At 41.8% G+C, this 27,314-nt stretch overlaps 1 protein-coding gene across 1 annotated transcript in view; it reads right to left on the reverse strand.

Moving 5' to 3' along the window:
- Positions 1 to 27,314, reverse strand: part of FBXL2 (F-box and leucine rich repeat protein 2) — an 80,606-nt gene that overhangs the window by 26,557 nt on the left and 26,735 nt on the right. Inside the window, exons 3-5 of the mRNA XM_052650246.1 lie at positions 14,025 to 14,079; positions 13,623 to 13,697; positions 7,272 to 7,366 (exon numbers count right to left, since the gene is read on the reverse strand). Coding sequence (XP_052506206.1) covers positions 7,272 to 7,366; positions 13,623 to 13,697; positions 14,025 to 14,079 — 225 coding nt within the window. The remainder of the gene's footprint in view (positions 1 to 7,271; positions 7,367 to 13,622; positions 13,698 to 14,024; positions 14,080 to 27,314) is intronic.

Below are 27,314 nucleotides of genomic sequence, written 5' to 3' on the forward strand. Positions count from 1 at the left end.
GGACAAAGTCTCTTCAGGGGTGTTGGGTAAGTTTGACAGCCGCATGTAAATCAATGAAGTTAGAACACACCCTCTTGCCATGCACAAAAATAAACTCAAAATGGCTAAAGACATAAACATAAGACATGACACTGTAAAAATCCTCGCCAAAAGCACAGGCAAAACATTTTCTGACCTAAATGTTTTTCTCAGGTGAGTTTCCCAAGCCAATAGAAATAAAAACAAAGATAAACAGAACTGAATCAAATGTCCATGCTTTGGCATAGCAAAGAAAGCCATTATGTAAAAATTTTTTAAAAAATGAAAAGACAACATAAGAAATGGGAGAAAATATTTGCAAATGATGTGACCAACAAGGGCTTAATCTCCAAATTACACAAACAGCTCATATAACTCAACAACAAAAAACGGGCAGAATCTTAATAGACATTTCTCCAAAGACGACATACAGATAACCAATATGCACATGAAAAGATGCTCAACATCACTAACCATCAGTCAGTCAGTTCAGTTACTCAATTGTGTCCGACTCTGCGACCCCATGAACTGCAGCACGCCAGGCTTCCCTGTCCTTCACCAACTCCTGGAGCTTGCCTTGGACTCATGTCCATCAAGTCGGTGATGCCATAAAGCCATCTCATCCTCTGTCATCCCCTTTTCCTCCTGCCTTCAATCTTTCCCAGCATCAAGATCTTTTCCAATGAGTCAGTTCTTTGTATCAGGTGGCCAAAGTATTAGAGCTTTAGCATCAGACCTTCCGATGAATATTCAGGACTGATTTCCTTTAGGATGGACTGGTTGGATCTCCTTACAGTCCAAGAGACTCTCAAGAGTCTTCTCCAAAACCACAGTTCAAAAGCATCAATTCTTTGGTGCTCAGCTTTCTTTACGGTCCAATTCTCACATCCATACATGACTACTGGAAAAACCGTAGCTTTGACTAGACAGACCTTTGTCGGCAAAGTAATGTCTCTACTTTTGAATATGCTGTCTAGCTTGGTCATAGCTTTTCTTCCAAGGAGCAAACGTCATTTAATTTCATGGCTGCAGTCACCATCTGCAGTGATTTTGGAGCCCCCCAGAATAAAGGCTCTCGCTGTCTCCACTGTTTCCCCATCTATCTGCCATGAAGTGATGGGACTGGATGCCATGATCTTAGTTTTCTGAATGATGAGTTTCAAGCCAACTTTTCCATTCTCCTCTTTCACTTTCATCAAGAGGCTCTTCAGTTCTTCTTCATTTTCTGCTGTGAGGGTGGTGTCTTCTGCATATCTGAGGTTTTTGATATTTCTCCTGGCAATCTTGATTCTAGCTTGTGCCTCAACCAGCCTGGCATTTCACATGATGTACTCTGCATATAAGTTAAATAAGCAGGGTGACAATATACAGTCTTGATGTACTCCTTTCCGAATTTGGAACCAGTCTGTTGTTCCATGTCTGGTTCTAACTGTTGCTTCTTGACCTGCATACAGATTTCTCAGGAGGCAGGTAAGATGGTCTGGTATTCCCATCTCTTGAAGAAATTTCCAGTTTGTTGTGTACCACACAGTCAAAGGCTTTGGTGTAATCAATAAGGCAGAAGTAGATGTTTTTCTGGAACTCTCTTGCTTTTTCTAAGATCCAACGGATGTTGACAATTTCACCTTTGGATCACTAACCATCAGAGAAATGCAAATCAAAACTACAACAAGGTACCACCTCACACTGGTCAGAATGGCCAGTATAAACAAAGTCTACAAACAATAAATGCTGGAGAGGGTATGGAGAAAAGGGAATCTACACTGTTGGTGGGAATACAAACTGGTACAACTACTAAACGAGATGAAGTATCCAGGGTCCCTAAAATACTAAAAATTGAACTACCATGTAACTCAATAATCCTATTCCCGGTCTATGTATGGGAAAACCATAATTTGAAAAGGTACATGGACCCCAGTGTTCATCACTGGAGAAGGCAATGGCAACCCACTCCAGCACTCTTGCTTAGAGAATCCCATGGACGGGGGAGCCTGGTGGGCTGCAGTCCATGGGGTCGCTAAGAGTCGGATAAGACCGAGCATCTTCACTTTCACGTTCATGCATTGGAGAAGGAAATGGCAACCCACTCTAGTGTTCTTGCCTGGAGAATCCCAGGGACGAGGGAGCCTCATGGGCTGCCATCTCTGGGGTCGCACAGAGTAGGACACGATTGAAGTGACTTAGCAGCAGCAATGTTCATCACAGTGCTATTTACAATAGCCAAGAAATGGAAGCAACTTAAATGTCCATTGACAATGGAATAAAGAAAATGTAGTGTATATATATAATGAAATATTACTCAGCCATAAAAAAGAATGAAATAATGCCATTTTCAGCAACATGGATGGACTTAAGATTATCACACTAAGTGAAGTAAGATAAAGACAAATATCATATGTTATCACTCATTTATAGAATCTACCTAAAAAAAAAAAAAAGGATACAAATGAACTTATTTACAAAACAGAAAGACTCACAGATTTCAAAAAAAAATTATGGTCACCAAAGGGGAAATGTAGGAGAGAGGGGTAAATCAGAAGCTTGGGATTAACATACACACACACTACTATCTATAAAATAGATAACCAATAAGAATTACTGTATAACATATGGAATTCTACTCATTATTCTTTAATACTTTATATGTGTAAAGAATCTGAAAATGAATGAATGTAGGTATAACTGAATCACTTTTCCACACACTTGAAACTAACACAATATTGTAAATCAATTATAATCCAATAAAATTTTTTTAAAAAAGAAAATGCACTGATTGAAAAACAAGAAAACTTCTTTTCAAATTCACCTGCCAATGCAGGGGACACAGGTTTGATCCCTGATCCAGGAAGACCCCACATGCCACGGAGCAAAGAAGTCTGGGCGCTACAACTACTGAGCCAGCGCTTCCAGAGCCTGCCAGCCGCAACTGTGGAGGCTATGCGCCGCAAGTACTGAAGCCTGCAGGCCCTAGGGCCTGTGCTTCACAAGGGAAGCCACTGCAACCAGAAGCCTGGGCACCGCAAAGAAGAGGAGCCCCCACTCTTTGCAACTAGAGAGAAGCCGCATGCAGCACCAAAGACCCAGCGCAGCCATCAATGAATGAATCTTCTTTAAAAAAGATCCTTAAAAAAGAAAAAAAACTAACTTCATTTATAGGCAACATGACTGTCTACAAAAAAAAGCCAAAGTAACCAACAAAGAAAACTACTAAAACTAATGTGAGTCTATTCAGGTTGCAGGATAAAAGATTAATGTACAAAAATCAATCATATTTCGAGGACTTCCCTGGTGGTGTAGTGGCTAAGACTCCATGTTTCCAATGCAGAAGGCTGGAGTTCAAGCCCTGGTCAGAGAACTAGATCCTACATGGTGGCATGGCTTGTAACAGTTCACATACGGCAACTAACAGGTCCCACACACTTCAACTAAGATCCAGTGTGGCCAAATAAGTAAACAAAATTTTTTTTAAATGGAAAAAATTTTTAAAAATCAATTATATTTCTATTTACCAACAATGAATGATCAAAATTTGAATTTAAAATGTCATTTACAATAATATTTCATAACACTTATCGGATACACACGACAAAAGATGTGCAAAATTTGTACATTGAAAACTCCATAACATACTGAGGGAAATTTAAAAAACACCTAAATATAAGGAGAGATAAGCTAGGCTTATGGGTTGAAAGACTTAGTACTTCTAAGATGTCAAGTCTCTGCAAATTGATCTATGGATTCACCATCATCCTAATCAGGATCCCAGCAAGCTTTTTTGTAGAAATTGACAAGATGGGTCCATAATTTATATGGAAATGCAACTTACTTAGTATAGTTAAAACAGGTTTGAAAGATAATTAAGTTCAAGGACTAATGAAGCCTGATTTCAAGACTCATTATAAAGCTATAGTTATCAAGACAGTGTGGTCTGCTGTAAAGATAGACAATTCGATCAATGGAAAATACTGAGAGTACAGAAATAGTTCTGTAATTATTTGGACAAATAATTTTTAACAAAACTGTAAGAGGCAATTTGGTGGGAAATGGGTGGTCATTTCAACACATGGTGCTAAGAACTGAATGTCACAGACAAAAAAATGAGTATCAACCTACACCTCACACCATACACAAAAATCAAGTCAAAATGGATCACAGGTCTAAACTACAGAACTTCTAGAAACATATGAGAAAACCTTTACGGCCTTGAGTTAGGCAAAGATCTCACATGTAATACCAAAAGCATGATTCCTAAGAAAAATACTGATAAACCGAACTACCTCAAAATGAAAAACTTCAAAAGACAGTTAAAAGAATACAAAGGTAAGCCACAGACTAGGGGAAAAAATGTGCAAAACATATCTGATAAAAGGTCTATATTCAGAACATATTAAGAACTCACAAAATTCAACGGTAAGACAATAAACCATCTAACAGGAAAACAAAAAAGCAGGCAAACCAACCAACCAACCAAATATTAGAACAGACATTTCGGCAAGGACAACACATGGGCAGCAAAAATCACTAACAAGACACTTAGCAGCATTAGTCATGAGAGAAGTGCAAACTAAAACCACAATGAGATGCCACTGTTCACATCCACAGGAATGGCTGAAATGACAGACAGACCCACCAAGTACTGGCAAAGACTTAGAGGAACTGGAAGCATCATACACTTCTCGTGGGAATGTAAAACGGTACAATTTTTCGAGAAACATTTTGGAAGTTTCTTAAAAAGTGAAACACACACCTATCAAATGATCTACTCCATTCTACTCCTAAGAAAAATGATGGCATGCATCTCGCATGGAAACCTTTATAACAGCTTTATGTGTAATGGGTGAGAACTGGAAAAACCCAAATGTCCATAAACAGATGAATGAATAGACTGCATTATGTGCCATACAGTGGACCCCTCCCTATCAATAAAAAGGGATGAAAAGTTACCGACACCCATGACAACACGGGTGACTCTCAAAAACAATCATGTTAAGTTAAAGAGGCCAGGCCGAAAGGAGTACGTGCTGTAAAATATAAAACTTTACAAAAAGCAAGCTAACCCACAGTGACAGAAAGCAGATCGGGGTTTCCTTGAGATGAAGTAGAGAAGAGCTGGGAGGAAGGGGTGATGACAAAGTCACAGGAGGAAAACTCCGGGACGTGCACACACTCAGTATCTGATTACAATGTAAACCGTGGAATGTGCGCACACTCAGTATCTGATTACAATGTAAACCGTGGGATGTGAACACACTCACTATCTTGATTACAATGTAAACTGTGGGACGTGAACACACTCACTATCTTGATTACAATGTCAGCTTCACGGGTACATTCATAATCTATACTATATCAAATCGTATACTTTAAAGAGGCACAGTTCCTTGTAGCGCAATTCAATCTCAATATTTAAAATCAACAGGACTTCCTATCTAATGATGGAGCAGGAGTTACAGAGAACATATTCGCAAGACCCATGAGAATCGAATTTCAACCCACCATAATTACTGCTGTACTTCCAGCACCTAAATCAGCACTTGGTACAGTACAAGCTCAATCAACACTTGTAAACAAATCGCACCCCTCGCGCGACAGCGCGAACACACATGCGAGGGTAGGACAGAGGCCGAGGCTGATTCTAGGCCATTTCAACCAAAACCTGGCGCGTAACAAAACTCTCCAGTCAGGATCCTTCGATTATGTTTATCACCATTTCTCACAGTGATCTGGGCTCACACATTGACGATTTATGTAGACACGGATACAGCTTTCTGCTCTAAAATTCATAGTAAGCCAGTGACACTCTCAGCCTTGCAGGACAGTTTTGCTACCCCTGGCTCTATCCCAAGTGCCAAGAGGAGAACGTGTCTCTTTGACAGTCCCCACTGACAATCACATCTTCACTTTCAGTTTCTTTAGTGGAAACACGATCAGACTTGTGTTTTCTGGTATAAGTTATCTTAGGACCTATTTGGTACATTTAGCTCAGTTCAGTCGCTCTGTCGTGTCCGACTCTTCGCGACCCCGTGAACCACAGCACGCCACGCCTCCCTGTCCATCACCAACTCCTGAAGTTTACCCAAACTCATGCCCACTGAGTCAGTGATGCCATCCAACCATCTCATCCTCTGTCGTCCCCTTCTCCTCCTGCTTTCAATCTTTCTCAACATCAGGGTCTTTTCAAATGAGTCAGCTCTTCACATCAGGTGGCCAAAATACATTTAAGCTTCCTGTTAAAACAGACTCAGTCTATTCCACTGATTTACAAAGCTTTTGAAGAAGCACAAAATTTTTCTGATGATCTGAATGTTTTGGTTAAAAAAAAAAACCCACCTCTGCGTTCCATAATGTAGACAAAGTGTTTTGTTCCTTAGAAAGTATCATGAATTGATTTTCTTAGCAATGGTGCAGCAGATGTTTCAATTACAAATTCTAGTATCTGCCATCACTACACACTGTACATTCTCACTGGAGGTCTGTGATTGACTATGCTATGGTATGGTTAAGTTTCCAAGAGGCAAAGACGATTCCAAGATTCTAAGGGGCAGTGTGTGTGTCCTAATTGAGCCAACCTCAAACAACACTAGAGGCCACAAGGGCAAAGACATACAGGTTTAATTACGTCCTGTCTCAAAAAAAGCTCAAAGCCATGTCCTTAACAATGGAGTAATAACATTTCCAATAAATAACGGCTATCCAGGAAGAGGTGGGCAAGCATTTGGCTGGATGGAGTGTATTACTAATGAGAATAAGGTGAATGTGATAACCATATCCCATTACGGGTAAGCAAAATCCCAGGTTATGGTAAAGAAATTTTTGAAAGAATTATTTTGTTAATTAGTATAATTTATACAACAAGGTAGCTGTGATTATGAGAAGGCACCTAGGAAGATGGGAAAGTGACGAAGAGAAGCGAGGTGAACTAATATGACTACGCGCCTGGCACTACGTACATGCTACTTGACACCCGTGCCATTCCCATGAAGGAGCTGTGACTGCCTCCTCTTACAGACGAGAGAACTGGCAGCAGAGTGAAGTGACCTGTCCCACGGCCACACCTCTGACCACACTGGAGCTCTCGGTTTCTAGTTCAGGGCTGCTGGCTCCAAAATCATGATATTCTCATTGCTCTAATGCAAGTTACATAGGAAGATTCCAGCAGAAGAAAAGCGAATAATATGCGTGGCTGATTTTTGCTGATGAGAAAGCCAGCTAAAAGCTGCCGTGACAGACTGGGTCACAGTGGACTGACTTACTTCAAGGAGGAATCTCCAACGCCAATACACCCTCGCAAGCTCAGCTTCCTCAGGAACCCACCACATCGCTTTGAGATGTTCTCCACCACTCGACCCTTCAATGGAGAAAGTTGGAAAAAATCTTATTCATGCTGCTTATCTAACAGCAAAATAACCTGAAGTTTAGGAGCTGAATATGTATTTCCAGGTGTAACAGACGATGTTTTAGAACATTCTTCCAACACCCCACTTCTGCTCCTAGTGTATAAAAGGACTGCAAGCACTGAAAAAATGCTTTCAATTAAAACATTAAGTCTTTTTAAAAATCACACACTACTCTTTGAGAGCCTTGACTCTGGAGGTAGGCCTCCCCGAGCCAGGGCTCACAGCTACTCCACAAATTCTGAGGCTTTTTGAGGCCAGCTATGGCAACACTGGCTGCTGGACAGAGACCTAAAACAATGTTGCTTAAAAAAAAAAAAAGAAAATCTATTTAAACTAAACAGTGGAAAAAAAGTGAAGTCACTCAGTCGTGTCCGACTCTTTGCGACCCCATGGAGCCTACCAAGCTCCTCTGTCCATGGGATTTTCCAGGCAATATGAAAATGCAACATAAAAGCTACCCCTCTTTCTTTTCAGCAACCCCCTATTTAAACACATTGCTTTAAAAAGGTAACTCTGGCTGGGTACTGGCAGATATATGAGAACACTGATTAAGCACTTCCACTTTTTCAGGCATGATTTTAATACTTTCTTGTATCTGTTAAGGCTCATTTAATATTCACAAGAACTGGTGCAGACTACTCTTCCATGAACTAAGGAAGAGAATGTCTAAAATACAGGAAATCCCTTGGGATGTCTCTCAGTATTAATACGCCCTAGGATTAAAGTCAACGGGAAACTGAAGCCAGTCCAAAGAGGACTATTCATGGCTTTGGGAATGGCAGTTTGGGTCACTCCACCAAATAAGGAACCCCGACCAGCTGAGGGGCTTGCTGAGGACAAAAGGAATACAGACAGAATGTGTGGCAGAAGGTAGCTCTAAGTGCCAACTCTGACCACATGAGCAGTTAGAGAGATTAGGACGGTAATTGTTGTACTTTCTCCCTATTTTGTTATGAATGTGTGTGTACAGAACAAATATTTTTCTGTCTTTCCTGTCTTAGCCCCTTCTGTGTGATATGAGATGCAGTGACTTTGTATCATAGTAAAGTTCTTTCAATTCTGCATTCACGTGCTGAAGGCGCCGAGCGTTGGGAGGAATGAATATCACTCTAGGACTTTGCCTCCGCTTCTGAAGAGGGGCTTAAGAGTATTTTTGATTGTACACTGGATAGCTGAATCACATTAGGTGGAATCATGAGCTCATACTGTCTTTATGAGGAGATTAAGTATGGTTTAAGGACATGCCTAGGGGTGCAAGTTGGCAAGGGGTGAACTCATGATGATTAATTTCATGGTCAACATGACTGGGTCACAGAGTGTCAGTCTGTGACTTGGCCAAACATCATTCTGGGTGTGGTCTGTAAGGGTTTCTGGATGAGATTAGCATCTGAATCAGCAGGCTGAGTAAAGCAGATTGTCCGCTCCAGCAGGGGTGAACAGAGCAAAAAGGGCTGACTGAGAGGGATCTCCTGCCTGATGGGCTGAGCCAGACATTGCTCTTTTCTGGCCTTTGGACCTGGGCTGAAACATCAACTCCTCTTGGGTCTCGAAACTGCCAGCTTTCAGACTGGAATTCACACGCTGGCTCTGCTGGCTCACAGGCCTTCTGACTCAGATGAGCTACAGCTCTCCTGGTCCTCCAGCTTGTGGACGGCACATCTGGGAACTTCTCAGCCTCCATCATCACATAACCCAATTCCTCATAAGGAATCTCTGTGTCTGTATCTATATACACACACGAAATCTTACTGGCTCTGCTTTTCTGGAGAATCGAGACTAATACAGGGTGGATTCAATATCTTCATTTTGCAAAAAAATAAAATAAATGGTTAAACTGCCAATATTACACTTCAATGAGTAGCAGAGTTGGGATTCATATCAAGTTTTTGTGACTCTAAAAGCTGTGTCCTCTGCATGAGAACCACACCCACAAGGGAGGAAATATTGAAAAGGCCATTTTGTTTCATTTGTAATACTATCATCCTTACTTTACAAAACAGCTATCTTGACACTGAACTCTAAGCACTAAGAGTCCACTAGGAGACATCAAACCACAGTATTACAGAAGCAAGATTCACACAGACTGGCTAACAACTTAAGCTGAAAATCCAAATTCTGATCTTGCTGGTGGCTTTATTTATGCTTTCTTGAGTTCTACCTATGTTAATAATTAGTTTTTGAGCCAAAACTCCAGACACCTTTAAAATAAATTTGTCAGTCGCAGGGAAAAAAAAAAGATTATGAGTTGGAAACCCAAGATAAATATCTAAATACTGAATAAAACTACAAAAATAGCTCCACACCAATGTCTACAAATAGAGCACATCATTCTATTTTCTCCATTTCAAGTTAGTCACACTTATACAAACTTCCTGTTCTTCCTTCTTGGGAGCAGAAGTTTTTATACTGGAATTTTAAAAATTACATTCAGAATTTTCTGTTCCACTGTTTCTAAATAAGAGAAAAAAAAATAAGCAAATCTTTTTCAGATGCAAACGCCAGTCAGCGACACTGTGCAATATCCATTACAGAGTATGCTATAGGTTAGCATTTTATAAAGAAAGGCGCTACAGAAAAATAAGGCCTAACAGAGGAGCCTTTGGACTTACGACTTTCAGATAAGCCTATCTGGTTATTTCTCATTTTTGGCCTCACAGACTCTTAATGACCATGAAGACAACAAAATGTTCAGCTCTCAAAGGCATGGAAAACGCCTAAACATCAGGGAAACGACACTAACTCCAGAGACAGCGATGCCCAGGGAGAGGCCGGATGTACACCCGCCACCTGCATGCGCCTTTTCTCTGAGATTCAAATCATGAAACCCACTGTTCAAGGTATCTACTCTCCCTCTTCTTACTAGGTGAGTTACCTTGGGTAAGTTACTCCAACTTTTTGTGCCTCAGTTTCTCCCATTTGGTGTTTCTGAGAAGGCTAAATTAATACACAGAAAGTACTTAGAAGAGTACCTGGCACACGGTAAATAATACTCTTAGTATACCAGTCCTGCTCCCTGGCACTTTCTCTCCTCTCAACAGACCCACTTTTGTCCCAAACAAACGAATCTGAGACCACAGTTTATCCGTGGGATGCTTCCCAGGGTGACCACCCAGAGATCCTATTAGCGTCCACGGTTGGTGGTAGTTTAGTTGCTGAGTCGTGCCCGACTCTTGCGACCCCATGGACTCTAGCCCACCAGGCTCCTCTATCCATGGGATTCTCCAAGCCAGAATACTAGAGTGGGTTGCCATTCACTTCTCCAGAGGATCTTCCTGACCCAGGAATCAAACCCGGGTCCCCTACATTGCAGGCAGAGTCTTCACTGACTGACCTAGGAGGGAAGGACCTGTTATTTGTCTACGGGAGACCCCATACTCGGTTCAGAATCCAACGTGGATTCACAGTGCTGGCCCAAAGCGTGGACTAATCAGCGTTAGACTACATTCTTCACAGGTAGCTCTCTACGTGTGTGGTGAGCCATGACCTGGTGTCTTTAGTAGAAGTTGGGCTTTCCTGGTGCGGGAGACCTGGTTTCAACCAACCCCTGGGTTGGAACGATCCCCTGGAGAAGGGCATGGCAACCCATTCCAGTGTTCTTGCCTGGAGAATCCCATGGACAGAGAAGCCTGGTGGGCTGTAGTCCATGGGTTGCAAAGAGTCAGACACGACTGAGCAATTAACACTTTCACTTTAGTGGAAATACTCAAGTATTTATGCAATCCATTTATACAGCTGCAGTCAGCTAAAATAGTGAGATCAAATAATGTACAAGGTAGTGATATTTACGTGAAATAGCATTTTTTTCCTTGGCACACTGTGTGGTATGCAGGATCTTAGTTCCCCAACCAGGCAACTGCACTGGGTGCACTGAGTCTTAACCACTGGACTGCCAGGGAAGTCCTGAAATAGTACTTTTTAAATATCTGAATTGAAAAGCTTTTTATGTGCCTTCCAAAAAGTTGCAGTTTGGAAAAAATCAAAGAAAACTGAAGAGATGACTAAAAAAAAAAAAAAAACACCCACAGGAAAAAAATGCTTACAATTTTTTTTTAAAACAATGACTCTCCTTTGCCCAGAAGAAATGACCACAATTTTTAGAATTTAATATTCTCCTCAACATTGCTAAGTAAACACAATGAACAAAGCTCTATAGATTATCAGTTCAAAGGGGAAATATATGTCAGCATGTCTGGGAGGGGCTCTGTTGTAATCATTAAGTCTGGAAGGAGTTTTAAACAATTCCTGACTCAGGGACCACAGTTCAAGCCAACAACTAGCGTTCATCTTTCCAGGGAGCCTGGGAAAGCCCTAGGCCCCTGCCCCCTGCCAAGCTCAGAGCACAGCAACCTGCGTGGAGGCTGGAGGCCGAGTGTGGTCAAGCTTGTGCTCAGCCCTGCCTCCTGCAGCGGCGTCCGCTTCACTGGGTTAGATGGCCCCAGGACAGGCATCAACGACTCGATGGACGCGAGTCTGAGTAAACTCCGGGAGATGGTGAAGGACAGGGAAGCCTGGCGTGCCGCAGTCCATGGGGTCGCGAAGAGTCGGACACGACTGAGCGACTGAACACCCACAAAGAGACAGGCAAGCAGCAAGTGCCCAGAGAAGGAGGGGATAGGCCTCCACATCTGGCCATTAGTTCTTGGTAACACTATCTCCCTGTTAAACATATTTCCTCATCCACTAAAAAAGACACAAAATATATAATAAAAACATGTGAACACGCTACATGAGCAACTGATTTAAAACACAATTCCGCTACACTGAGTTGACTAAACTAGAAATCAGCAAGGTTTTACTAACAATGGGCAGATAATAAAACTTTAGCATCTCCAGACCCTTAAAGTAGTACTCTAGACAGTTGCTATGTGTAGTACTCTTTATTACTTCCGTTTCTTTTTGGTTAGAAATGTGTATTTAATATTAAAGTTGTTTAAAGAAAAATTTTCTCATTTGATCTGGTTTACCATTCTTTTTTTATTAATAGTTTATTATTAGCTTCTTTATTAGTTTAACTGGCAGATATAATCAAAGGACTCAGAAGAAAAGTGACATTATATTACTAACCGTTTGCCAGGTTGAATCTTTAACCCAGGGAGCTTTCCATATTTTTTTACATTCCATATTTGGTTAATTTGACACACATTAGAACTCCCGATTCTAGAAAGGCTCAGCTGTACTCAGATTGAGCAGGAAAACATCTAATTGCTATTGCCTAAGAATTCACAAGCACTGTGCTCTCAAGTGGGGGAGCAAGCAGTATTGAACAGTGTTGTTGTTTTGAGGCTTCCCTGGTGGCTCAGACGTTAAAGCGTCTGCCTGCAACGTGGGAGACCTGGGTCCGATCCCTGGGTCGGAAGATCCCCTGGAGAAGGAAATGGCACCCCACTCCAGTATTCTTGCCTGGAGAACCCCATGGACGGAGGAGCCTGGTGGGCTACAGTCCATGGGGTCGCAAAGAGTCGGACACGACTGAGCGACTTCACTTTCTTTCCTTTCTTTCACTTCAGTCGCTTAGTCACGTCCGACTCTTTTGTGACCCCATGGACTATAGCCCACCGGGCTGGCTCCTCTGTCCATGGGATTTTCCAAGCACGAATACTGGAGTGGGGTGCCACTGCCTTCTCCAGGTGGTTTACCATTCTTAAATGAAGACATTTACATATTTCCAGGTAAATACACCCGGATCCTGGAATTATAAAGGCTCTGAAGATTACTCCCCTTCCTTATTTTGTAAATAATAAAACCAAGGCACTGAGAGAGTATGCGCCTTGCGCGGCTGAGCTGGAGGGACACCTCTATCTCCAGCCTCCCTCCGGGGCTCGTGCCTCTGCCGTTTCTCCATCCCTACTGCTGAATGAGAATTCTCAGCGGAGTTCTCAGGTCAATACTTGCCAAGAATCTCCTAAGACTAAAGCACTGAACCAAGTTTTAACGATACAGGGGTGAGGCTCTGGAAAGCGGAGCGGTAAAGCTGAGACTGTAAACATGAATAAGGGGTAGAGTAAAATTCTGTCACTGATGAAGCAAAGAGTAACGCACGAGCAGAATTCTGGTCTTGAAGTATGCAAATACCTCCCAGGTGGTTTTCTTCTCTGCCCGCCCTGGCGGCGTAACAGTAGATCTAAACGCGGTGAATGAACGGGCAGCAAAGAGCAAGCAGTTGGCTTATCTTCTAAAAAACCTTCAGTGTGAAGCAGGCTAACTCACCTCTACATCTGTTTGAAAGTTGAAAAGGTCTATTCTTTGCCAGTTGCTTCCATCCAGGGCTAAGATGTTCCAAGCCTGGGAGGTTGGGAGGGATTAGGGCGAAAAAGATAAATTTATTGAGACTGTTAAAGTCTTGATTCAACTTCTCTATTTCCAAACATTTATTCTTGATAGATATTAAGTCAATAATCAAACGTGGAATTATGATAATACTGTTATGTTAAACATAAAAAATGATATTTTAATTTTTAACTGTTTACTTGAATGAAACTCATCCTCATTCTAACAAAACTTGATTATTTCTTTTTTACCATTTATTTCTTTTTTTATTCATTTCTTTTAATTGGAGGCTAATTACTTTACATGATTATTTCTTGATTACAAACCTGGTTAACACCCTACCTTGGAAATCTGTGCACATCGGCACAAGGTTACTATATCCAAGAAGGAAAATATTCTAGGAAGAAAGGGGAAAAAGCACAAAAGTGAGATGGTATTAACATTTTAGAATATCTACAGTTGAAAGATAAAATCTAGTGTGCCATCTGTATATTAATAACTTTTTTGAGATTTCTCAATTCATAATACACAAGAGCACTATAATTTTACCTCACTACTGTGAAATATTAAATCTTTGCACATTGCAAAGTTGTTCTAGAAACATTACACAAATTCCCTTAAACCAGAACTCATTAAACTTTTATTTCTCTTGTTCTAAATCACAGACATGGGACAGTAGATCATAACTTGTTCTGTTCAAAGACCAATCTCACCTGCCAGACACTGAGCCTAGTGAGAGCAGGCCCCTACACAAGTGCAAACTCCCCTTTTGGAAGGAGATGCACCAAACAGGCTCAGGCGCCTGAGGCTCACACAGTATGGCCAAGAAAAGCTCCGCGACAAAACCCACTTGCTTTTCATGTCTTTGTCCACAGGGCAGAAAGATGGAGCTCATTACCTGGAAAGGCCTATAAATGACCAGTTTTTCCTGAGCAAAAGCCAAGAAGCTATAGAAGGTAGGAAAGACAGGGAAAAAGAAAAGAAGAGAGAAGTAACCTAAAACCTAGTGGACACTGTCAGCGTGGCAGGGTCGGAGAGAGTGCCGGACATTCTGGCAGCAGAGCTGAGTTGCTGACCACAGCGCGGTATAATAGTTGCATGTGCCTCAGCACTCAGCAGTAACAGCTGAAAACAAAAAGCAGCTTTCCTGGGAGAGGAAGAGTGAATGGCAATGCAGTCAGGTACAACAGGGTCTCAACCCCCACAGCACCCGAAGTTAGGTGGGACAGTCTGTGCCTGTGTGTGTGGAATGGGGAGGAAAGAGAGATGGCAAACAGCCACCTGTAAAGTTCTTTAAAACTCTTCAAAGGTAACCATCAGCGGTGAGCTGAAAACCCACAGGCTTGGGGGAGACAGTAGGTCCACAGACCACCAGAGCACTGGCCTACAATGCAGCACCCACGAGCAGCGCTACAGGGCTTGTGATGGTGCAGATACTGTTCCACTGGGTAGACTCCTATCATTTTCTAGGGAAAAGCAAAGGAGAGAAGCATAAGGGCTGCGTTAATCTTAAAAGACTCAGTGTAACTTTGTACATAGGAAAACGCTGGTGGGGAAAATGTGTACCAAATATACACACACACATATAATAAACATATTTCAGGGTGTCTGTACACCTAGAATACATTGCTTCCACAGTGGCATGTCTTGCCCCACCAACTCAAATGTCTGTGCTCTATGCCCTATGACCATTCCCAGTGAGCCACAACTGATCACGAGCTCACTGAAAGGCCAAGACCAGAGAGGGAGGCATGGGAATGCTACCCATGCATCATGTTGCACAGCAGCATCCGTTCTAGACTACAAGCTGAAGGCAGAAAGCGGTTAGCTAACTTTCCCTTGAAAACATTCCTCGACAATGTGCCACCTTGGCGACCACACACTCTACCACCTCTCAGTTACAACAGCAACACTGATAACCGTGTGCTTGAAAATCATATGCTAGCCACTGTTTACGTTAGTCATTTAATTGTCACAACAATGCTATGAGGTGCTATTATGCTCTCCATTTTACACATAAGAACACTGAGCCACACAGATAGAAAGAGCAGAGCCAGAATTTGAACCCACGGAGTGCAGCTTGACAGTCCATGGCCGTGATGCTACACAAAGATACAGCCACTGTTCACGCAGGATTAGGCCGGATGCTCAACTGCACAGCGGATGAGGCGGCCTGTGCTGAGCAAGCATGCGGTTGGAAACGCATCTATAAAGCTAGACTCACACTAACTCACACAAGACGCTGACACGTCCAGATGCAGTGAGAGCCAACAGCGGGAACACAAGTTTGCGCTCTTATCTCGTGCTCACTGCCCAGCGCTGCAGCTGCTGACGGAGAAGCACACTGCCTTCACTCTTTATCCTACCCTCCCCACACCACCACCACATGTAGCTGCATTTGCACACGCAGGCATGCTACCACTCCAACTGCCCCGGAAGCCAAATTCCTGCACCACGTTTCAGTGAAGAAAACGAATGCCCTGAACGACAGAGCCTGGGACGCTGGCAACAGAAGCAGAGTCAGCTCAAGGGGTAAGAGTTTCAAAGACGAGGTTAAATACTCAATTTGCATCAAACTTCAAAACCTAACATTTTCCATTTTTTAAATGAAAACTTGGGCGTGCTTCCATGAAAAGATAGTTCCTATCAACTTAAATATACAAAGTAACTATGAACAATTTCAAAACTTTTCTTTTGGAAATTGCTTCCTACCTCAAATGTGATAACCACCCTTTGTTAGGAGAGCCCTGAAACGACAACATGGTTACCAATAAATACACACAGGGGTATACAGGAGTGGATGTGTTTCTGCTCCACTGGTCTGTCTGCCTGTGGCAGTAAGACTGTTTCAATTATGCAGCTTAAAGATCTTGATGTCTAGTAACTTCAGTCCTTCAACTTTGTTTTTCTTCATCAAGATTATCTTGGTTATTCTTGGCTACTCCGAGTTTTTGAATCTCTGCTTGTGTTTTAGAATCAGGCTATCAAATTTCACAAAAAAAAATTATAAAATTTTACTGGGATTATGCTGGATTTATAGACACTCTGGGGTCTATAAAATTTTACAGTGGTTAAGTCTTCCAACCCACAAACATGATATACTCCATTATTTATTTAAGACTTCTTTACTATCTCATAGTAATTTTTGTATTTCTCCACACAGATGCTGTTCAGTTTTAGATTTGCTCTCTCCTCCCAGCTATTTGATGTTGTTACTATTAAAATAGAATTTTTTAAATGTCATTTTCTAACTGTTGCTAGTATATAGTTAATTTTCATATACTACTTACATATAGCAATATTTCCAAATTCATTTATATATTCTAAGGATTTTCTACAAACAAAATCAACACACTTGAGAACAATGAAAATTTTCTTTCTTCCTTTTCAACAATCAGCAGTTCAGTTCAGTTGCTCAGTCATGTCCGACTCTTTTGCGACCCCATGAATTGCAGCACGCCAGGCCTCCCTGTCCATCACCAACTCCCAGAGTTCACTCAACCTCACGTCTACCAAGTCAGTGTTGCCACCCAGCCATCTCATCCTCTGTCGTCCCCTTCTCCTCCTGCCCCCAATCCCTCCCAGCATCAGAGTCTTTTCCAGTGAGTCAACTCTTCCCATGAGGTGGCCAAAGTACTGGAGTCTCAGCTTTAGCATCAGTCCTTCCAAAGAAATCCCAGGACTAATCTCCTTTAGAATGGACTGCTTGGATCTCCTTGCAGTCCAAGGGACTCTCAAGAGTCTTCTCCAACACCACAGTTCAAAAGCATCAATTCTTCGGCGCTCAGCTTTCTTCACAGTCCAACTCTCACAGCCATACATGACCACAGGAAAAACCAGAGCCTTGACCAGACGGACCTTTGTTGGCAAAGTAATGTCTCTGCTTTTGAATATGCTATCTAGGTTGGTCATAACTTTCCTTCCAAGGAGTAAGCGTCTTTTAATTTCATGGCTGCAATCACCATCTACAGTGATTTTGGAGCCCCCCAAAATAAAATCTGACACTGTTTCCACTGTTTCCCCATCTATTTCCTATGAAGTGATGGGACCAGATACCATGATCTTCGTTTTCTGAATGTTGAGCTTTAAGCCAACTTTTTCACTCTCCTCTTTCATCAAGAGGCTTTTTAGTTCCTCTTCACTTTCTACCATAAGGGTGGTGTCATCTGTATATCTGAGGTTATTGACACTTCTCCCAGCAATCCTGATTTCAGCTTGTGCTTCTTCCAGTCCAGCGTTTCTCATGATATACTCTGCATAGAAGTTAAATAAGCAGGGTGACAATATACAGCCTTGACATACTCCTTTTCCTATTTGGAACCAGTCTGTTGTTCCGTGTCCAGTTCTAACTGTTGCTTCCTGACCTGCATATAGGTTTCTCAAGAGGCAGGTCAGGTGGTCTGGTATTCCCATCTCTTTCAGAATTTTCCACAGTTTATTGTGATCCCCACAGTCAAAGGCTTTGGCATTGTCATTACAGCAGAAATAGGTGTTTCTCTGGAACTCTCTTGCTTTTTCCACAATCCAGCGGATGTTGGCAATTTGATCTCTGGTTCCTCTGCCTTTTCTAAAACCAGCTTGAACATCTCGAAGTTCATGCTTCACGTATTGCTGAAGCCTGGCTTGGAGAATTTTGAGCATTACTTTACTAGCATGTGAGATGAGTGCAATTGTGCAGTAGTTTGAGCATTCTTTGGCATTGCCTTTCTTTGGGACTGGAATGAAAACTGACCTTTTCCAGTCCTGTGGCCACTGCTGAGTTTTCCAGATTTGCTGGCATATTGAGTGCAGCACTTTCACAGCATCATCTTTCAGGATTCGAAATAGCTCAACTGGAATTCCATCATCTCCACTAGCTTTGTTCGTAGTGATGCTTTCTAAGGCCCACTTGACTTCCCATTCCAGGATGACTGGCTCTAGGTGAGTGATCACACCATTGTGATTATCTTGGTCACGAAGATCTTTTTTATACAGTTCTTCTGTGTATTCTTGCCACCTCTTTAATATCGTCTGCTTCTGTTTATCCAATCATTTATATAAGGACATCCTGGTTGCTTCCAGTTTTGTGATTATGAATAATACACATATAAATATGTGTACACAGGTGAGTGCTTTCCACTCAGTTGGAGCATAAATGCTGGATATGTAAGTTTACGCTTAGCTATAAGAGACAGCCAAACTGTCTTCCAAAGTTGCTATACTGTTTTGAATCACCAGCAATGAAGGAGAGTTCCTGTTGTTCTGAATCTTGCCAACATCTGACAGGTTTTTAAATTTTACCATTCTATTACATGTACAGCAATATCTCATGTTATTTTAGCTTTCAATTCCTGAATGATATTATGATATTAAGCATCCTTTCATATGCTCATTGCATCTGTTTATCCTCTCTGGTGAGGAGTCTATTCAGATCTTTTGCCCATTCTTTAAACTGGTTATTTCCTTATTGGGTTTTAAGTGCTCTTGTTATATTGTGGACATCAGTCCTTTATCATATAGTCTTTGCAAATATTTTCTCGCAATCTGTGGCAAGACTAGCTTTTTCCCAACCCCAGCTCAGTCTGATGGCTTCCACAAAGAAGGGTGACAAGAAAAAAACAGGGCTGGTCCACCATCAGTGAGGTGGTGTCCAGAGGATACACCATCAATATTCACAAGTGCATCCTCGGAATGGGTCTTAAGAAGCATGACCCTCGGTCACTCAAAGAAACCCAGAAATCTGCCATGAAGGAGACGGGAACTCCACACGTGCACGTTGACACCCAGTTCAATAAAGCTCTCTGGGCCAAAGGAATAAGGAATGTCCCACACTGCACGCACGTGCGGCTGTCCAGAGAACATAAGTAAGATGCGGACTCAACAGACAGGCTCTGTACACTGGTTACTGTGTTACCCGTCACCCCTGTTAAAATCTAGAGACAGCTACTGTGGGTGAGAACTAACTGCCAATTGTCGAACGGAGCTATAGACCCACGAAAGAAAACCAAACAAACAGGCAAGACTAAACCATGATGAGCAGGGAGGCACAGACGGGCGGCAAATCCACAAGGCAATGACGCAGAGTGGCCGCTACAAAGGTCAGGGAAGGATTACTCCTGGAGAGGGACGTGGTCACGACTCGGATGGGAAACGGACGTGCTTCTTCGGTGACTGAGGAAGTCCTACTTATTGACCGAGGTAATGGCTACCAGGGCCTCTGATAATTGTGGTCTGTATGGTTCTCTAACTATGTATTATACTTTACAATAAAAAAAGTCTTAAGAAAAAATGATACATGAATCAAAGAAGCAATAATGGAAATTGATAAACATTTGAAACTGAACAGTAAACAAACAAAAAACACTAAACTTCAAAACTTATGTAATTCAACAAAAATAGAGCTTTAAGACTATTGCCCACAAAACTTACCTATTATTAGATAAGCAAGCTGAAAATTAATGACCTAAATGTCCAAATTACAGAAGCTAAAGAAAACACAATTAGCCCAAAGAAAGGGGAAAAAAGGAGGGGGGCGGATTTAAAAAGCTAGAAGGGAAATTTGTTTTAAAAAAAGAAAACAAAGAAAAAATAGAAAAAAGTACACCAATGTCATCAAAAAGATAAAACAAGTGTTGGTGAGGATGTGGGGAAAAGGGAACCTTTGTACACTGTTGGCAGGAATGTGAATTAGTTCAGCCACCTCAGAAAACAATATGAAAGGTTCCTGGAACAATTTTAAATAGCATTACCATATGATCCAGCAATTCCACTTCTGAGTACATGAAATGAAAGCAGGATACTGAAGAGGTGTACGCACGCCCATGTTTACTGCAGCGTCAGCGACTACAGCCAAGACGTGGGACACCTGAGTGCCTGTCAGCGGACTCACAGCTGAAGACGTGGCCCGCTCACACGGCAGAGCATCACTCAGCCGTGAGAAAGAAGAAAGCCTTGCCATCTGCGGCAACACGGTTTCTGAGGACACTGCTAAGATAAGTCAGAGACAGGCAAACACTGTACAGTATCACTTATACGTGGGCCTGAAAGGAAAGCCAGACTCAGAAAGACGCGGCTAGAGTCTGGGGCTGGGGGAACAGAAGAGAGATTGTTTTAAGGGTACAAATTTGCAACTAGTATATAAATAAGTCCTAGAGATCTAATCAACAATATAGTGATTATAGGTAACAACACTGTAATAAAACCAAACTTTCTAAGAGACCAGATCTTAATTATTCCCCCCAAATAAACGGTAATTACATGATGTGCAGAGGTGCTAGCTAACACTACAACGGCACTCACACTACAATATATGAATGGACCCCACCAACATGTTGTACAACTTAAATTTATACAGTTATATATTGAATATATATATATATATTTTTTTAAACTGTGACAACCTCTGGAAACACTGGCTTTATCAAGAGCTGTAAAAATGTTCTCATTTAATCCAGTAATTCCATTTCAGGAAGTTATCATAAAGAAATAATTCAACAAAAGAATTTATTTCAGCTTTATCTACAATTTTAAAAAGCAACCAAAAGGTTAAGTAAATCATTACTTATCAACTTCATGGAATATGAAGCAGCCATTGAAGTGGTAATTATGAAAAGTATTTGGTAATAGGGGAGCGTAATCATTAAATGTCAGGTAGGGGAAAAACTCAGAAGAAAATGCTATGTTTCATGCACTTTCAAATAAGCATAAATAAATACATACAAGGGCCATGAGAAGGAAACTATAAACTACAAGGTTTCCCAAATATAGTATTGTTTTTGAAACTTTTTTTTCTCTGCCCTGAACGTTCTCACACACAGACATATATATGCCTACACACATATGCCTACACTTTCATAAGTATACATTCACAGATAATCCACGTATACCTAAGACAAGCCCACCCACTACACATACATACATATATGCTAATTGGCAGAAAAACAGATACACAGATCAATGAAACAACAAAGAGTCCAGAACAAACCCATACATATATGGTCAATTAATTTATGACAAAGGACCCAAGATATACAATGGGGAAAGAGCAGCCTCTTCAATAAATGGTGCTAGGAAAACTAGACAGCCACATGCAAAAGAATGAAACTGGACCACTGTCTTATAACCAAAAAAATTAAAATGGATGAAAGACTGAAACATAAGACCTAAAACCATAAAACTCCCAGAAGGAAACATAGGCAGTAAGCTTCTTGACCGAGGTCTTAGAAATGATTTTTTTGATTTGACACCCAAAGCAAAGACAACCAAAGCTAAAAGAAACAAAAGAACTACCTCAGACTAGAAAGCTTCTGCACAACAAAGGAAACAGTCAACAAAATGAAAAGGCCATCTACTGACTAGGAGAAAATATCTGCAAACCATATACAATATATACAACCCAACAGCAAGAAACCAAAGAATTAAGTTTACACGTGGGTAGAGGACCCAAGCAGAAATTTTTCCCAAGAAGACACACTGATGGCCAAGAGGCACTTGGAAAAGGTGCTCCACAAGACTAGTCCCCAGTGCGATGCAAATCAAGGTCACAGCGAGGCAACACCTAGCACCTACTGGAATGGCTGTATCAAAAAGGCGAGAAGTGAGTACCGGCGAGGATGCGGAGAGAAAGCAAACCTTGGGCACTATTATGGGGACGTACACTGGTGCAGCCACCGTGGATAACAGTATGGCAGTGCCTCAAAAATTTAAAATACAACCACCATATGACCCAGCGGTGCTACTTGGGGATATTCGTCTGGAGAAAACAAAAGCCTAAGACTGGGCAGCAGATATACACACCAACCACGTCCACTGCAGCATTACTCACAGCAGCTAAGCCACAGGAGCAGCGAAAGTGCCTGTCTATCAATGGATGACCAAGGGAAGAAATGGGGGGTCTTCCCTCATGGCCAGCGGCTAAGACTCCCGGATCCCAGTGCAGGCGGCCCAGGTTTGATCCCTGGTCAGGGAACTAACAAGAAAAGATTCTGCATGCCGCAACTAAGACCCAGCACAGCCAAAGAAGTAAAACAGACAAAAAATGTGAGAGGCGGTGTTATATACGAAAATTATTCAGCAATAAAGAAAGAATGAAACTGCCATTTGTGACAACACAGACAGACCTCGAGGGTATTGTGCTAAGTGAAATAAGTCACACAGAGAAAAACAAATACCTTATGATCTCACTTATATGTGGTATCTTAACAAACAAACAAACAAACAAACACCTGATCTCAAAGATACAGAGAACAGATTTGCGGTTGCCAGAGGTGCAGGAGTGAGCAAAACAGGTGAATGGGGTCAAAGGTACAATTCCAGTTACAAAGTAGATGTTATGGGGATGCAATACACAGCATGGCAATTATAGCTGATAATAGTGTATTCCATATTCAAAAGTTGCTGAGAGTAAATCTTAAGAGTTCTCATCATAAGAAAAAAGTTTTGTAACTATGTGTGGCAACAGATGTTAACTAGACTTAATGTGGTGATCATTTTGCAGTTATGTGCAAATATCAAATCATTATATTGTATACCTGTGTCAACTATATATATATATAAAACCTCAATTTTTTAAAGATTAGATTTACTGTGTTATGCAACATCCAGGACAAACACAAAAAATTATAAAGTGTGTAAAGAACCTATACACACAGTCAAGAAAGAGAGAACACAGTCCTGAACTTAGAGAAAGCCTTAGGCTGAACTAGGTGAAAGCCGGGGTGAACAAAAGACTGGCACCTTCTCTACAAATAACAAACACTGGAGAGGGTGTGGGAAAGCGGAACCCTCCTACACTGCTGGTGGAGATCTAAGTTGGTGCAGCTACGGTGGAAAACCACATGGAAGTCCCTCACAAAACTAAAAACAGAATGACCGTGTGACCCAGCAATCCTACTCCTGGGCATATATCCAGACAAAACTATAATTCAAAAAGATACATGGACATCGATGTTCACAGCAGTACTGTGCACAATAACCAAGAAACGAAAACAGCTTGAGTTATGTCCACTGACAGATGAATGGATAAAGAAGTGGTACAACATGCAGAGAAATACTGCTCAGTGATAGAAAAGAATGAAACAGTGCCCTTCACCGCAACATGGATGCAGACACAAACTGCCACACGGAGCCAGAAAGAGGAAGACGAATACCCCACGGTATCCCACACGTGGAGTCCAAACTCTGACACAAATGACCTATCTATGAGACACAAACAGAATTGGGGACAGAGAGAGGATTTGTTCTCAAGGGGGAGACGGGCGGGAGCGGGTCAGGTCAGGAGTGGGGGCTCAGCACATGCAAACTATGACACACAGAACGGAGAAACAGCAAGGCCCCGCTGCAAAGCAGAGGCAGCCCCAGTCAATATGCTGTGATGAACCACAGTGGGAAAGAACATGGAAAAGAACGCACATACTCTCTTCTATTCTGGCTTATCATTTCCCTGGAGGAGGAAATGCCAACCCACTCTGGTATTCTTGCTTGGATGATCTCATGGACAGAGGAGCCTGGCGGGCTACAGTCCATGGTGTTGCAAGGCGTATACAACTGAATATATATATATATAAACTGAGTCTCTTTGCTGTACAGCAGTAATTAACAAAACATTGTAGTTCAACTACACATCAATAAAAAATAAATTAAGGCTGGCACTTCCAAGAAAGCAGAATGACTATGGGAGAGAGCAAATTAAATGACACTCGGGGGCTGGAAGTAAATCAGCTATCAGGAGTTTACAAGAAAGCTGGAAAAGAGTGAGAGAGGAAAGACAGTAAGAAATAGTAAGTGGAAAGTTCTGGAAGAGTAAGTCTTAACAATTTATGTGGACTTTACAGTAAAGGCAACAGGGAAAGTTTTAAGCAGGAGAGAAGCAAAATTAGTAAGATAAAAAATAAAAAAATAGAAAACTGCAACAATAATCATAGTGAATAAAATATTTTAATCATTAAAACCCCCAATGTCCTCTTACAAAGATTATTGAGGTATTACTTGAAAAAACGGAATGGAAAACTGTAGAGGAGACAGTACTATTAAGAACAAGATGGGGGCGTCCCTGGTGGTCCAGTGGCTAAGAATCTGCCTTGCAATGCAGGGGACGCCGACTAGATCCAGCAATCGTGCTTCGGCGCAACGAAGCAAGCCCACCGCAAAGACCGGGCCCCCTGGCCACAGCCACCGAAGCCCGAGCACCTGAGCCTGCGCTCCGCAATAAGAGAAGCCACGGCAACAAGCCCGCGCTCCGCAACCGGAAAACAGCCTCCCACTCGCCACACTAAAGAGAGCCGGAGAGCAGCAACAAAGACCCAGCGCAGACTATAAATAAACAAAAACAAGAAGGGGAAAGAAAACTCCTACAGACCAATAACAGACAGCAGGCAAAATGGTTTTTTATAGGCAGTAGGCAAAAGATATGTACACAGTGACAAAGGCATAAGGAGGCGCTGACGCCGTCAGAATTCAGGGAGATTCAAAGCAGCAGCACAATGAGGCGCCCGTCTATACCTAAGGCGCACGCAGCGTTCACCTGGGAAAGAGCAACTCAACCGGGCCTCTTACCCACTGTCTGTGTGAATGCAAGCTGATAAGACCACTTTGGAAGAACAAATGTTACACATGAAGTTAAATATTTGCACAGCCTGAGAAGGTAACAGGCAGAAAGGCTAAGGGGTCTCCAAACGGAGAAAACCGGCGGCAAGTGTCAGGCGTTTTTTCTCTCTTCAGCGGCAGGAGCAAACAAACGCCAAGTGTCAGATTTTTCCCCTTCTCTATGCATAATTAAAAGGAGGTTTCTCTTAAAATTCTGTGTTACCATGAAGACACCTGGTTACACCTGAACTTTTCTCAAACCTTGAGCTAACTAATGCATTTTTCTTACAGAAACGTTTTTCTTAAGCTGTTAATGAACTATGTATTTACCCTAGTCTTTCTTCAAGTCTGTTCCTCTTAAGACTCAGAATCAGTAATGGCTCAACAAACCAGTATGTTTTACTCATTCATTGTTCTAATCTACGTTAATGAAACTATATATTTACTTGGAAACCTGCCTTTCTTCAAGATTCATGTCAGTCGTTTTATGGCCCGGGAAGACTCACCTTGTGCCAATGTTATCTCAAAATGCATGTTGTGGGTGACGGGCCCGGTGCCACTCTGAGTTTTGAGACATTTCCTTTCTCTAATTAGCAGCCTGCTCATAGGTATATAACATACCACTAAAGGCTAGCAGGGGGGCACTCTTTCTGCCCCCTTCTGATGTCTATGTCACAAGTTTGCTCTTTTATACTTTATCTCTTTTATACTTTAAAAAAACTGCATTACACAAAAGCTCTGAGTGATCAAGCCTCGTCACTGGCCCTAGGTTGAATTCCTCTCCTCTGGAGGCCAAGAATCCTGGCGTCTTTCACAGCTCAACAACAGCCTTTCAAGCCTATGACCTCTAGCAACTCAACTCAATATATTTACTGACCATCTGTATTTCCTCCTTTGTTCAGACCCTCTTCAAATTTTTCTAAGAGTTAATCCATCTGTTTCTTAATAAATTTTAATAATCTGTGTATATGTTGAAGAAGATAGCCCTCTCTTATAATGTGTCTTTGAATTATTTCATCTACCACTAGGCTGCATATTTTGCCATATTTTACTATTCATAGAATCAAATTTGCCAGTCTTTTCTGTTGTAACTGCTGAATTCACAGCTTTTAAATTAACAGTTCTCTAACAGAACTTTCCAGGGATAACACTCTAGAGTAGAATGTACTAGTTTGACCCTTATCTGTGGAGTTCTATTCATGCTTCATGCCACCCCAATGTAGATTTAAAAATCCAAAGGCATCATCAGAGTTTTAATTGTAAGCATAACCCCAACCAGAGAACAATTTGCCTCTGCCATGATTTGGACTTAGATGCTAACCTTACAATAATACATAATAGTATACAGAGGGAAGGGCCTTTAAGCATCTGCATCTAATTTCAACATACATTAATTCAGTCCTGTATAGCCTCATACAAGGTAAAACAACAATAAACACGACCAAACCAAAAGGGGGAAAAAAAAGCCTCTTGAACAAAAAGAAAAATCTGCGTAGATGTTTACACCTGTATTTGAAGTTCTGTGACTACCTGTTAGTCACTCAGTCGTGTCCAACTCTTTGTGACCCCATGGACTGCAGCCCGTCAGGCTCCTCTGTTCATGCAATTCTCCAGGCAGGAATATTGGAGTGGGTTGCCATTCCCTTCTCCATTCCTGACCCAGAGATTGAACCCAGGTCTCCTGCACTGCAGGCGGATTCTTTATCATCTGGGCCACCAGGGAGGCCCAATTTGCAGTATGTACCCCTAAAAGAGCATCTTACCTGTTTGGTTGCCTTGGAATATATATAAAGACATCAAGACAGCAGAAGGTACCAGTCCTTGAAAAAGTCCATGGAGTACTACAACCAGCCAGCAAGCAAGAACGCTCATTCAATGATGCCCCAAACAGGAATGAGCCCTTTACTGCACTGCTCCCCAGGGTCCCTTGATCACAGATTGGCACTGGGCTGTAACTTAATAATTACAACAAAACCACAATTATTTTAACTCATGGAACTGGCTTATAAATTTCAGAAAAGGGAAATCTGAAAATTTAAGTGCCAGTTACTTTATAATTTTCCCTAGCAA

Source organism: Budorcas taxicolor, chromosome 1 (genome assembly GCF_023091745.1).
Source record: "Budorcas taxicolor isolate Tak-1 chromosome 1, Takin1.1, whole genome shotgun sequence".
In the NCBI taxonomy this organism is placed as follows: Eukaryota; Metazoa; Chordata; class Mammalia; order Artiodactyla; family Bovidae; genus Budorcas; species Budorcas taxicolor.